The sequence below is a fragment of the Centruroides vittatus genome, unplaced genomic scaffold (genome assembly GCF_030686945.1).
Source record: "Centruroides vittatus isolate TY-2023 unplaced genomic scaffold, ASM3068694v2 contig_575, whole genome shotgun sequence".
NCBI lineage: Eukaryota > Metazoa > Arthropoda > Arachnida > Scorpiones > Buthidae > Centruroides > Centruroides vittatus.
In genome coordinates this window covers 828,337-843,823 of record NW_027122344.1, presented here as the reverse complement: position 1 = coordinate 843,823, position 15,487 = coordinate 828,337, and the positions used below count along the sequence as shown (strand labels likewise).

The following is a 15,487-nucleotide window of genomic DNA, read 5'->3' as shown; positions in this document are numbered from 1 at the left end:
ACTATCATAAATTAGAACAGAAGAATGACCAGAACAACATTTGTCACTAGTATTTCCACTTTTACAAAAATATTTTGTGACATTGAATAGTAGACTTATTTGGCACTAGTTGGGAATTTCTGAACACATTCTGATGTTTTTCAAATGACTGCATATAGAAGTAATGGTTGGAATTAAAACATGTTGATATTGTGAAAAACCATTTTATCGTAAACATTTTTTCATTTGACTGATTGTGTAGAGGATAGAATTACAATTGAAAAGTATCTGTGGGAAGTGAGGATAATAATTGTATCATCATACAGTACTAAATTATCACTAGTTTAAGCCTGTAATTTTTGGATCATACTATATGTGTAATACAGTATCCCCTCATTATAATGCTCATTCAGATGTGTCATCCCTCCTTTTTTGTCCAAAAAAGTGCTTTATCCAATAATGGATAGATACATCAGTTATATTGCTCCATCTGATACATCATTCATTTGATTTATCTTCCAGCATGTGCAATATAACATGGGGCTACTATATTATATTATATTGAATGTATATATTCTATGTGTGTTTGTGTGTGTGTGATGGCTAAAGCCCACGAATTGGATAAAGCTAGGCTTAATTCACTAATGCTAACTTTATTCAAGTCTTTTGGTTAAAGCAACAATCTATTAATTTTGAACTTTATTTGTGCAAAGTATACTCTTTCCAAGTTACAACCAGATAAAACTGACATTACTTAAAAACAGATGGATGAAGCAAGAATGAAACTTAGAATATTGGCTTTAGTTAAAGTGTAGAGAAAACTAACATGTATAGTACATAGGTCTTATAATATAATACAGCTGGATCCTTGTGTTAAATATTAAATAGCAGGATTGAAAATTCAATGTGTATGGCATTATTAATAATTTTATATTGATAGTGCTTTCAACAAATCTATTTTCGTCATCATCAGGCAAATAAAAATTTTAATTAAAATATATTTAAAAATTAAAATCGAACACAAATGTTTTAACAAGAATGGAATGTGTATTATTTAAGCTAAAAATTTTAGAATTAAAACCATTACGAGCAAGTTACAAATTTCGAATATGTTTGATGTTATGCATGTGATGTGATGCAGTACATGCGTGGATGCAGGTCCACGTTAACAGTGATACAGCCAATGTAAATTACTGCTTAACTGTTTGTATAGGGCGACCCATATGTTGGGCAGGAAGTGTTGCATGGTTCTATTCTCAAGTTGTTGTGAGGAGAGACTCCCATATAAAGACAAGTTTCCAATCGCTACAGCATCTGAGAATTGTTGTTTGGACCCATAATGGGTTGTAGTTCTGTTCAAGCAGCTTTTTTTGCCTGCTCTGTGGTGCACTTTCCTTTTACCACATCCTCCTGGTGCTCAGCTAGGCAGCTAGTGAGCATTCTTGTTGTGGCCCCAATGTACCTCGTATTCATCCCTGTTACGGGATTCTCCAATGGGTTACATAGACTCCCCCAATTTCTCAAAGGTGGAGAATTTGTCCTGATCATTGCAGATGAGTCTGTGCAAATTCGGTAGTGGAGATAGGGACAGGAGAACATTGTGTTGCTTGAATATGCAGCAAATGTGTATGGAAAGGAGTCCAAGGTATGGAGTCCTCCCACTGACATTGCCCTCTTGTTAGGCTATGTCCTACATGGCAGCGACCGCGGGCAGAAAGAATCTTTGTACACACTTTCAACTCATAAGCGACTTCTGTCCAGAGTATGCACATGTTGTTTACAGGATGGTGGCAAGAAGACTTTGTCAAACGCTGCTATGAAAAATATGACAAGCATTAACTCTTTCTTGACCAGGCTACCAATCTGTCGTACCCCTAGTTGTTAAGCAAATAGTCCAGGGTACCGATTCATCGATACCCTGTTAAAAATCGATTTTTATAAAATTTATCAACAATAGATGTCAGCACTTGACTGCAGCATCTTGTTTATTGTATGGTTCACATATTTTTGTCCAGATGGTGTTTTGTTGACTTAAAAAATTTTAATTAATGATTTTTTTTTCTTAATTTTTTATTTTAATTTTAGCATTTTCATGCAATAATATTACTATAATAAGTTCATTCATGCTATAATCGTGCTTATGAATAAGTTTATTCATGCTTTAATAAGTTTATTCAGCTATAATATGTCGGTGTGTTATAAATATTCAAGTTGTGATCTTCAGTTCTGATATTTTATATATTTTTTTATTTTTTATTTTAATCAAAAATATCAGCAAATGTTACATGTATTGCTACTAGTAATCATATGTTTATTACAAAAATATATAATCGATTCGATATGAAGTGAATAAAGTATATTATTTCATTATATTAGTTGATAGCAGAATAAAGTTTTGATTTCAAACAAATGTTTGATATAATGTGCAATAATTTCACAACAAATAAACGTACATGCATAAGTGTTATATACAATTGTGCAAAACAATATTCTACGTCTTTCTGGCTCCCTGCCAGCAAAAAAGTAGGTAACTAGACAATGTTAATTTTGACAAAAAGTTACAAATTATCAAGTTTAAATGTCAGTTCTGACATATATAATTTTTTTTCTTATAAATTTTTCTGCTAAAACGTATTGAAAAATATTGTATTTAAAACTAAAGATGTGCGTGATTTTTTCATATGAATTTAATGATAATTTGATTTTTGGTGAATTTTTAAAATAATATCGACTGAGTGACCTTGACTGACCTATATTGCCCTCAGCCGTTTTACAAAATAAATGTAAACAGAGGGGCATAGCAAATAGACAAGAAAGAGTTAAAATGGTAAATTTGACAGGTTATTGTTATCGCTAACTAGATACACAACAAATATAAAGAACCTTCATAGAATAATAAGTTAAAAAAGTTTTATTTTTAAAATGTTACATTTACAAAATCAGAAATTATTAAAGTACGTTAAAGATTATTAATTAAAGTACATACAGCATATATATACAATTTATTTATAATTCTGTTTTCATTCATCTACAAAATCAGCCATTTTCTTCTTTGGAAACTCAAGCAATGGAAGCGGCAATCAAACTTGCTTGGTAGCTGGTTGCTGCATGCTAAACGCGGTTACTCCAGACATGCACATTTGCTTGAATTGGTTTGTCTACTCTGCTTGGAAGCACGTTCATGCTCATGGTTGCTGAATGCTGCCACGTAGGATGTAGCCTTATATAGTGTGTTGCTTGGAAATAGAGATTTCCTGATCATGTTAAGCACATTCTTGAACTTAGCACATGAAAAACCAGCTGTGTGTACCGCCAAGTGATAGCAGCATCAACATATCGTATGAAGGCTGGAAAGCATCTGCCAGGATGATATGAGGTGCCTTATTAAAATTATGGTAAAGCGAGAATAATAGCCCTTCAGGGGATTCCTCGAAGGGCTACTAAAAAACTATTAATAATGCCATACACAATGAATTTTCCTTCTTGCCATAGGTCTTAAATGGCATATACCAAGAGTTAATTATAGTAATGAATACAATTGAAAAAGGGATAAAAGGTTTTCTAGTGACACTTAATATTTTCACTTTTTTTTTTTTTTTGCAGCACTTAAAGTGAAGGTAGTGTCATGTTATGATTTTACAAGATTCTGTGTGTGTTCAAAAAAAATTTTAAGACACTTATTTTTATGTTTATCTTCAATTGTATTTATTAATATAATGTAATGCTGGAGTTCATAAGTGTGATTTTTAAGAAGTTTATTATAAACATAAAAATTGCTAAATTTAAAAAATTGTCATTTTCATATCCAGTTTGCTTTACATCTGAAGATAAATTGCCAGACTTCATCATATGCATACTAAATGACATTTTTAGTATGCGTATGATTGCCAAAGTTTTGAAATGCTTTGATTGATACATCATTTTGATATTAGAAAATAATGAGAAAATTTGGCAATAACTTTGCCACTATTTCTTCATTTGTTTTAAGTCTTCCAGCTTTCTTTTGTATGATCACTAACATACTTATAGTAATTATAGTAACAAGATCACTAACATACTTATAGTAATTTTGTTAAAACAGCAAGCAAAATTTGCTGTTTTAACAAAATTACTATAAGTATGTTAGTGATCTTGTTGGAGACTTTTATAGTATTTGGTATGTAGCATTTTTGTACTCAAATCACAGAATTCATTTAATGAGATCAAAAGGTGCACAAAGTGTACTCTACACCTGTCAATATCATTAATTTAAGTTATTCTGCACTAGTGCTACAATTGGGCAACAATGACATTATATGTTAATCATAACAAAAATTTAAACTTGTTCTTTATATTTCCATTGTAAGTTTTTATTTTCTAAACATGAAGTTGAGTTAACATCAATCCAATAGACACAATATTCAGAGGATATTCAGATATTACGTTGAATTAAGTTCCCATTACAATCAGACATTTCATCTTTTTGCAACAACTATGTATTATTCTAATCCAGAAATTTTCTTACATGACAATCTTACTGTCAGTAGACAATCGAAAATACAGAGGAGGGGAGATACTATTACAGAAGTTTCTCAAATTTTCGTGTTGCATAATCATCATTTCAATTCACTATCTACTCTTAATCAACTAGAGTAGAGTTTGTTAACTATTCTTCCCTTGCACAGTAATTTGTTGCTGGTCACTTTTGTGTTCTTCCTGTAATGGCACCAAAAATAAGGAAGAGCCCTTCTCGACCACGAGCCAATATATAGTATTTCTTACTCCTCCGCTGATGTTTATTGCCCTCTTCAGACAATAACAGGCAATAGAACATTCTAGAAGCTTACAAACAAAGGATTCATAACTTAACAATTTAATTTTATATATAGAAATTATGAGTGATTGTCACATCACATTGTTCAACTAGATATAACAAGTAGCAGTTTGTTGAAAATTGCATAATTATTTTAGACTTACCTTGTAAAGTTGTTAATTTAAACATTTTTAACATTAATACAAAATTGTTAAAATTAATTCAATATTATTTTATTTAGCTACAATTTTTATAGTAATTATTTAAATTAATTTATTTTTATATTTTTAGCAACAAACTCAGTACCAAAACAAGTTAACCAGAGCATGTCACACAATTAGAGCTACAACATTTGGACAAGATAGATACAAAAGAAGATATTGGGTTCTTCCTTATTCAGGTGGAATATTTGTTGAAGGTCTAGAATCAGCAGATCCAGATCATGAAACAGTGAAAATAAAATCTTGTAAAGATATTAATGACACAATAGAATTTCCTGATGATAAATGATTACTGTAGACAAAGATATAAAATTAGAAGAGACAAATACTCATTCATTTAATGAAAATGAATCTGAAGAGAAATTATGTACAGAAGATATATTAAATGTAGAAAAAATCAAAACTTCAGATATTGAGAAAGGTGTAAATAATAAAGAAATAAAAGAAGAAAACTCAACAGAAACAGAATTAAAAATTTCCACTGAGTGGATAAATCATAAATCTTGTTCATCACCTAAACAAGGTGATGTATTTTCTCCATTTACTAATCAGTATGTTAAATCAGGGAATATAGAAAAAATGATAGCTTCTAAACTTAATTCTTCTAATTTAGAATGTGATAAAATACCAAATTCTCTTCTTAGTGGAGATCAAAACTGGTTTTTACAATCTCCATTTTTTGCTTCTATACTTGCTAGTAACATGTTTTTTAATGGACCATTATTACATAATAGAGAACTTAATGGTAGCTATTTTAATTTTCCTAAAGGTGATATATCATTACAAGATAGTTCATTTGGAAATTTTTTTGGTTTTTCCTCTGGATTAATATCACCTGAACAGGTGGCTAAAAATTGTGAAAATTCAAATAATCAGTCAAAACCTTGGTTTAGTATTTTACCACGAATGCCATGTGAACACAATTCTGCCGTATCACTTTTTAACTCTGAAGATAAAAAGTCATCAGAAATTCAAGTTTCAAATCATTTGAATTCTATTTCATCTATTGCATCCACCTCATCTACTTCATCTAAACATAATGGTACACACCTACCTCTCTTTCAACATTCATCTTCAAGTAATTTAAGTTCAAATCCCAATCATGCAGCTGCTACAGCTATGGCAAACTTACAAGCAGAACTTATGAATGGTTTCTTTATTCATCCCTTTCTTGGTCCTCAACCATTTGGTCACAGTTATCAAAATGGCCCAACAATATCTAATACGTGTACATCATCTACAAATACAACTAATACGTCAATTGTTACCAATATCATAAATAATACCTCAAATAGCTTACAGTTTACAAATTCAGAAATTTTGTCAAATTTTGGACTACCTAATCTTCCTCCAGCTTCATCTACTCCTTCCTCTATACCTACTCCAAGTGCCACTCCAGGTCCTTCACATGGATCAGCTCCATCATCTCAGAGAGAGACACCATCTCCATCATTTTGTAGAAAATATTTTGTTGATAAACAAGAACAGTATGAAGAACCTCAACCTATTCCTCTTGGTAAGTTACACATACTGTATAATTTCAATATTACTAATATAAAAACTGTCATCTGTGTGTGTGTGTATTCCTTATAACTCTTGCAATTTTTGTCCAATCCAGACAAATTTTGGTTATATTTGTTTTATGTTCTGATGGAAAGTATAAGCTGCTTATTTTGTGGAAATATTAGCTATAGAATAAATGTATTATCAATTTCAGATCAGTGATTGCACTTTCATATGGTCACTAATGTCACCATAATGTAAGTGCTATCACTAATCTAACTAGTGTATATACAATTTATCTTTGTTTTATTAATGTGGAATTAAAAAGCTTTGCTATTTTGTCCTTTAAAAAAATGCCGAGGGGAAAATGTAAGAGTAAAATTGGTCAGGTAGATTCTAGATCTAAAAGAATAAGAACTGAGACCCCTGAATGTCATGAAGTCTGTCTTGAGCAACATCCAATAAGAATGGCTTTGTTAAGGGCTGTAGAAACAGCATCACAATGTCAAGCTTGACTTGAAGCTCTTCTCAATTCTTCAATCTCTACTTTCTCAAAAAATATTCCATTATGCTTGATGGGAAAATTTTTAGGTCTAAAATATTAATAAATATTAAAATTAAGTTTAATGTAATTGAGCAAATAAATTTTCAAGATTAAAACTTATTTGATATAATTATATTAGATCATTATTACATTTAATTTTAAGATTTAACTACTACTGATTTTACTATATAATATTTTTTTAATAAAAATATAATTTTTGTGTTTTGAATGATGAGAATATCCTATACAAAGATCATCTATAATTTCACAAGAATTTTTAGAATTCTATAACATTTATTAACTTAATGAATAATAAGTTATTAAATTTTTCAGTGATTAGTTTATTAATTACACAGTTTCAGATTCAAAACTATTAAAAGCATTTTGCATTTATATACTATACAATGTAAATACAGTGTGTCCAGAACAGAACTCTGGGATTTGTAGTTAGTGTTTGTTCTTATTCTCCTTAGTGAATAGTGCATAAACTATACATTTAGTATAAAGATACAAAATGCATTTCCAACACATGGAGATCGTTATAAGTCCCATTACCTTAACAGATAATGTATAGTTATGACACTTTCTTATATGTATGTAATTTTTACTTTTGTACTTTTTATTATCACTCATAAGTGAATGTTTTTATACTTTTTTTTATACATGCATATAATTTTACATTACTATCATTTGGTATTTAAATCAACTGTTCTTAAAAATTTTTTATATTTTAATTGGATCCAAGATCATTCTAACATTCTATTTTCTTTTAAATTTGTACAAATTTGTGAACATTTTTAATATTTAATGTACTGTAGTCTGATGAAAGCCTTTAATAAGGTCAAAAACATTAGTTGTTAAAATTTGTGCTGGAATTTATGGTTGTTTGTTTTCTGTTTGAATTTATCCAATTTCTTCAATTAATTATTATAATTTTAGTTTAAATTACATTTTTTATAATTAAAATAATAATCATCAAAATTTTAAATAATTTAAAAGTGATTGTTGATTAAAAGGAATTATCATAGCAATTGAAAACAATATATTGTTTAAAATGGTGTTTTTTTTTTTATTGTTTCTGTTAAATTCCATATACAGACAAATCAAAAAATGAAAAATTTTAATATTAAATCTTAATCTTTTTTAATAATTTTCTTACCACCAAGAATCTTGTAAGAATTTTAGATACTTTTTATGTTTTAAGTTACAGTTTACATAATTATACACCATATATTGAAATAAAGGAATATAATTTAAATAATTCTCTCCTGTCTAACAAAGTCAGACATAGAGGAGTATTGTGAGTTTAATCTGTCCCATTTGGCAATTCAAACAAAATATTTAATGTCAATAAAACAGTATATTGTATATAACTATGATGGCCAAACAGTGGGCTTCTGTATACTTATACAATTTCTTTTTCTACACCTGGCTGCTACATATGTATATATACATGATTTTGTAAGTTTGCATGCATTTTGTTATACATTGAACATTTTGTCATATGTTAACCAATCCAGTTTTAGCAAACTCAATAACATAGAATGCCTTCTGTTGTTCAGTTGCCATTTTGGCATGAACTGACAATGCGCTCTTGTAGCATTATTAAGGGCACTCATAGTGACATTTTTTCACAAACAACAAAACTTCTTAATGTTTCCTACACAATGATATGTGGAATGGAGCTATAAGTAGTTTTGGTTGTGGAGATATAACCTTTCAAAGTTGGGTATTCTTTTATAATCACCTTGAATTGTATATAAAACAAATTTCAAACATATTTTAATAAATTAGGGCAATACTTTTATTCATTTTGTTTTAGAAATATAATTTTAAGATTTCTTTCAATTGTACATTTCTAAGTAAGAATTTTTATATTAAGTTTTATTGTATAATAATTTATTATATTTTATATTAACACCTATTAAAAACAAACAAACAAATGTAATGAATCAAACTAAGTTTATTCTATATAAAATTTCCATACCACAGTTTTTTCATATTTATTTGTATTTTTTATATTATAGAACTTCAGCGTGGATGGTGGAGAATTACTGATTCTGAACAACTTAAGCAATTACTTAATGCACTTCATCCTAGAGGTATTAGAGAAAAAATGCTTAAAAAACAACTTCAGAAATTATATAATTATGCTTGTGCATCTTGTTCCAAAGAAAATCATGAAGGTATTTCAAATTTTATAGAGTCTATTTTTGTCCTGATATTATTTTCTAATTTAAAGTATTGCATAATAATAATAAAAACTGAAAGATGTAAAAACATTTATCAGAATTCAATGAATACTCAGATAAAAGTTTTAATCTTCACAATAACACCTTAAATCACTGAGAAACAATTTATTACTTCAACAAATATTTTCAACCTGTTCCACAGGCCATCAACAGGTTTAAAATTCTAGAACGTTGACAACCATTCCATTACCATACAGAACACATTTAAAATTACAAAGACGTTCAAATATATTGGTATTTGAATTCAAAATATTTATGTATGATACAAAATTTATATGTGGTTTACAGTAACCAAACAATAAAAATAAATATACAAATGAATGAAAAAGTGAGATATATAGAAGTAGCCTTTCAGGGAGCTGTTTGAACTATAAAGATTCCATGATTCTACCCACAGCAGGGAAGTATATCATTGAGAGGAATTTATTGGAATTTAATCCATAGCACCTTTTTAATGTGAAACTAACATTGTGAATGTAATTTCCGTTTTTTTTTTTTCCTTTCATTTTTATTGTATTATATATTTTATTATTTAAATAAATGTATTCAATTCTAGTTTTCATTCCTCTCTCTGTCAATATTCCATAATTTTGAGGTAACCTGTGAATGGCATATACACTATAGAAAATGCGAGAATGAAAATAAAACCTTTGTATAATCTGCCCCACTGTAAACCCCATGCCTCTGTGCAGCTGCTGAAAGCAAGAGAATTACTAGTATGCAATTTATAAGTTGTCATTTTAAGCATTAAAAGATTGTTTTTTTCTGTTTCATTTCTGTTAATAAATCATTCTAGATATACATAAACAGCCAAGTCCAAATATACTGTAATAATCAAATTAATTTTTGGATTATTTAGAATTTTAGTTTGGCTAATCATTAATAATTAATATAAAGTAATTTTTTTCTAAATGTAAGTAGTTAGATTGCTACTTTATACTAGCATTAACTAACAATTACAATAATTTTTTAATTAAATTTAATTTGAAATAATAATTAATGAAATCTAAACTAAAGATGACATACCATTTTGCTTTCTTTTAAACTTTTTTGTAGAAATCCTTTTACATTAATTAAATTAACATTTGTTATTTAAATTTAAAATATTAAATAACTTTCAGTCTCTCTGAAATACTAGGAAATTCAATCAATTAATTCTTTATTTATGAACCTTAGTTTGTTACAAGGGGGTAATTTGTTACAAAAACAAAAGTTAATAATTTGGTACAAAGTAAAATATAGAGTAATAATCAGTTTTTGGGAAGCACGATATATTAATAATGTCTTTCCAAGTCTTAAACCTTATTAAATACTTATCCCTACTAATTTTAAATTTTACACAATAAAGAAATACATGTTTCCAAGTTTTGTATACTTGCATAATACAATTACTACATACTTCTTCAGGATCTATTGTTAGTCTGTTTTATCTGCTATATGTTAAGATATAATTTTGACTGCATCTCAAATGAAGAATTAATCATTTAACATAATAATTTATATTCATAAGCAAATAATCTTCACACACAAATGTCATTTTAACACTACAATATAGTTGAAGATGCTTATTCTTTTCTAGCAAAGACCAATCTTCTTTTATTATTTGTTCACAGCACAGTCTTATAATTAGTGGTTGATAGCATTCAATCAGATGAGGATCCTGAGATACATACATACATAGATACAAGAAAGACATCAGCCATACACAAGGTGTTTAGCTGGCAGAAAAGAGGGTAAGGGAAAGGAGAGGGGAAGAAGGAGGGAGAGGAGTTAGGCAGTAGGGAAAGGTAGGATCCCTCTGAATGGCATACATATGGCTACAGTACTCTCTAAGTTTGATGTTGGCATGCACTTCTTAGGCTGCAAGGCCATAGTCCCCCGAAGGGTCTGAAAAAAACTTGAGTGTAGCAAAACCAATAATTGAGAGCTGTCATGAATAGCTAAGTGTAGAAGTTAGTGCCAAGTGGCTGTTAGTAGGAAGACTTATATATACTTAATACTAATAAAACTGAACACGAGCACAAATCTTTATACTACTTAACAGCTAAACAGCTAGACAGAGTGTGAAAAAGCAAATGAACACAATGACAAACTAGATGAGATGAACAGACCGACAGACAAATGAGCAAGACCCCAAAATTTTATTTATTTATTTAAACATTAACTTACTCACTACATAAACTAACCTACCATAACCTAGGACAAATCTAACCAAACAACAACCAGAGCAGAAAACCAAGCTAAGAGTCCCTAATCTAACTCACAACTAGGACTAACTGAATTCAGACTGAAAAAGAAGACAGAAAATAAAAATAAAAGTACAAAGTTGAAAGACAGCTATATACCAACGGTTGAAACAAAGCAAGGGAAAGCTAATTGTCATCCATGCCCCTGGAGTGAGTGCTCTCAAGAGCCCCACTGAGGGATATAAATGCGAACATTGTACGTGTGTGAATGAGTTGGTGTGGATTGCAAGGCCAGTTGTGCCCTTCAAGAATAGCAGCTCTCATTAAACTGTCCCTAATGTGATTGTACTGTACCTATTGCAGCGAAAAACTAAGTGAAGTGGTGTTTGGTCCTCCTGAATACCACAATCGCATTGTGGATTGTCCCCGAGGTTAAATCTATGCAAGTATTGCTTAAAGTTGCTGTGTCCTGTATAGCTGAGTGAGGGTGTAACTAGGGTAAAAGTGGCAAAGAATAGCAGTAGTGTCAATCTTGGGGATGAAAGTGTAGGTGAGCCTACCAGTGGTGTCACGGTCCTAGCTGTCTTGCCATAGAATGAAGATTTGCCTCTTGACGTGATTGTTGATGTACGAAGTAGGAATGTGACTGAAAGTACTAGTGACTGAAGACTTTGCAGCTTGTGTAAGATGCAAGATGGTTAGCGGTTTCATTGCCAAGAACCCCTGCATGACTCTGGCCCCAATGGAGATCCATTCTAATGTTGTCTAATTGTCTGAGAATGTGGAGTATGAGATGAACAAGTTCTAAGCAGACTTTGCATTTCTGTGTAAAGCTACCCTACTGTCAGAATAAATGTGATAGTGTAACTAGTGTCTCTTTTCCTTCCTATGCCTAATGTGAATTAAGCTCATATAAATAGCTAAAGTTTCTGCCTGTGCTATTGAGCAGTGTGAATCTAGACTGAAGCTTGCGGCCTAAGTCGTCGTAATTGCCTACACATGAGCAGCATTTACATGACCCTCCTCTATCTTCCCATCCTTTGACTTTTAATCACCAAAATTTAGTAGCATTAATTCCCCTGATACACGAACTTCCATGCAAAATTTCAGAAATTTTTGACAAAACTTACATGAATTATTAAGCTTTAAAGTGAATGAACAAAATTCTGCCCCCATACACACTTTAATATACATACAGAAAAACCCCAAAATTTTTGCATTTCTCAACATTTTAAGGTCCCAGGACCAAAACTGTAAAAATTTTTGAGGGGGTCATTTTTTGACCGATTGCCATTCTTTTCTTCTTTTATATATAACAGCTGGAAAAGTAATAGTACATTTTTTTAGATTACCTTTATTATTTTGTTTTGAATATTTTTAAGCTAATTTAAGAAAGATGATGTCTTTTTCTTTCTCACATCATTTTTGATTCAGCCTTAAAAATATACTTTGCAATAAAAACTGTAACAGAATCATTGTATTATAATGACTACATTCGTTTTTATTTATATAATTATAGTTATTTTTAGTGAAAAGTAAATTAATTTTTGTTAAATCCAATAAAGTTTTGTTATATAAAAAATATTTATATTTATATCAGTTCTATTAAATTTGACTACAAATGTGTGTTTTTTCTTTAAGCTACAGATTTAGAAATTACTGATCTTGATAGAGAAATATCTCAAAAAATTGGAGGTACGCCTGATGCCAACAGTGAGAGTGAATGGTTTCCTGACGTGGCTCTTCGTATTGATCTTGCTATTTTAGAACATGTTGAATCAATGGAAGAAAAGGTTGCTAGTGCAAGTATGCAAGTTAAGGTATGTTTAAAATAAAGTTAAAATATTATTTATGTAATTATAGCATAAAAAATAAATCAAAATATCTTTATTATTTCATGTGTTTCCAATTCCAGAATATAATTAAGGTTAAGAAAAATATTATAATGCTGTTGACTTTACTTCCATTTGTAATTGTTTCCATTTTATTTGTAGAAGTTCATTTCACAATTATAAATTCATAAAATTCTGAAGTTTAATTTTAACATCATAATTTAAAGTATTTGATGTCAATACCTTAATAAGAAATAATTTTAAAATGAATTTAAAATAGAAATGAAGGATGTTGATTATATTGAATTTTTTTTTCTTTCAAATTGAGGTTATAGTAGTGATATATTCACTGTTAACTGTTTGGCTGTGTTGCACTGTGGCAGTAGTGATATATTCACTGTTAACTGTTTGGCACTGTTAACTGTATTGCTGTGTTTACATTGAGTTCAAAATAAGTTTTTTTTTATGCTAAGTTAATTGATACATCTAAATACAGTGGTACTTCATACTTCAAATACTTCAGAGTTTGAATACTAAATTTGACAAAACTTTGCTTTGGAATTTGAATGATGCTTCAAAGTTCAAACTGAGTAAAATAAGCTTGTAAACTAAGAATACAATCTCAAATTAGCAATAATGTGTTAAATTTCACAACTGTTATAATTAAATCATACATCTGTTTTAAGTAACAACAGCTATTAAAAATATGCAGAAACTTTCTTTTCAACTCAACATTAACTTTACTTATTAACCATGGCATCCAAGACGTTATGGAAGCAATGAAGTCTAACAAGTAAGAGAAAAGAGAGTAATATCTGTAATTGTGGTATGAAAAAGGTACCTATTGTAAAGCACAAAAGCAGCATTTGTGTGGCAGATTTGGCAGTTATTTTAAGATGCTGAAGTTGACAGTGCACGACCAGTAAATGCAATTTTCATTTTATTATAGAGTATTTATGTATTTTATTTATTGTTTTCATGTTTTAATATTTTATTGGGGTATTTAATTATGTTATTTTTACCTTAAATTATGTGTGTTTGCTGTTTTAAGTTTATTGAAATGGGTATTGTTTGGGTCTTGGAATGGATTAATTTAAGATTTCTATTATTTTTTAATGGGAAAAATTGATTGAGACATTGGTCACTTCAGAGTTTGAACATTCTCCTGGAATGAATTCAATTTGGAGTACAAGGTACCCTTGTATATGTTTTACAAGGGTTGTTCAACATTGACTGAGACTTTTGTGTGTAAAAAATCAAGGACTAACTGTAATATGATAAAAGTTGTAGAGGACATAACATAATCCTTCTTAAATATCCCACATCTGGCCTGACATATTTGGTGCATTTTCAGCAGCTGCAGTGATCACAGTGGTCTGTAGCCATGAAATAGCAATGTATAATCAAATTTCTTGTGAAGGAAAACATCAAGTTATCTGAAATTTTGAGAAGATTGAAAGCACAGTATGGAGAACAAACACTGTCATGGGCAAGAGTGTACGAATATTGTCAACAGTTTAGAGGACAAGAGCTGGTGACAAACAAACCACATAAACACATTCTTTCAACTGTATTCACTCCAATGAATATTGCACATGTTGAGCAAGTTAATCCTTGAAAACTGCCATGCAACAGTGTGTGATATTGCAGCCAATATAAATATTGGTGTCAGCGGTGTTGAGACAATCATTCACAAGCACTTACTCTTCTGCAAAGTCCATTCAAGATGGGTTTCCTGACAGCTGATATTTGATCAGAAATGGGTACACATGAAGATATGTGAAGAGCTCCTGAATCAGTTTTGAACTGGAAGTAATGAGTTTCTGAAATCAGATATCATGTGCAAGGACGATGCCAGCCAATGGGCCAGGGGGGGCAAGATGATGTAAATTGATAGAGGATATGAATTGTATGTAGGTAAAATAAAAATGATTCATAAAGTTTTAATCATTTACTATGTACCAGAAAAGAAATATCTTAATTAAAACATTTTTTTTAACTTACAAGAAGCCTAAGAAGATTATTTTAATTAAAACTTAGCATTTAAATAATTTTTTCGAATTTCTAGGAGAGGGCAGCTGCCCCTCTGCCCTCCCCCCTGGCATTGCTCTTGATCATGTGTGATAAAACATGGATCTGCCATTTGATCTCAGAAACAGCTAGAGTGAAGACATAATG

At 30.1% G+C, this 15,487-nt stretch overlaps 1 protein-coding gene across 1 annotated transcript in view; it reads left to right on the top strand.

The window, feature by feature from the left end:
- LOC136979051 (bromodomain adjacent to zinc finger domain protein 2B-like) overlaps window positions 1–15,487 on the top strand; it is a 280,166-nt gene that overhangs the window by 233,397 nt on the left and 31,282 nt on the right. The window contains 4 exon segments of the mRNA XM_067274949.1: window positions 5,063–5,276; window positions 5,279–6,508; window positions 9,067–9,225; window positions 13,119–13,297. Coding sequence (XP_067131050.1) covers window positions 5,063–5,276; window positions 5,279–6,508; window positions 9,067–9,225; window positions 13,119–13,297 — 1,782 coding nt within the window.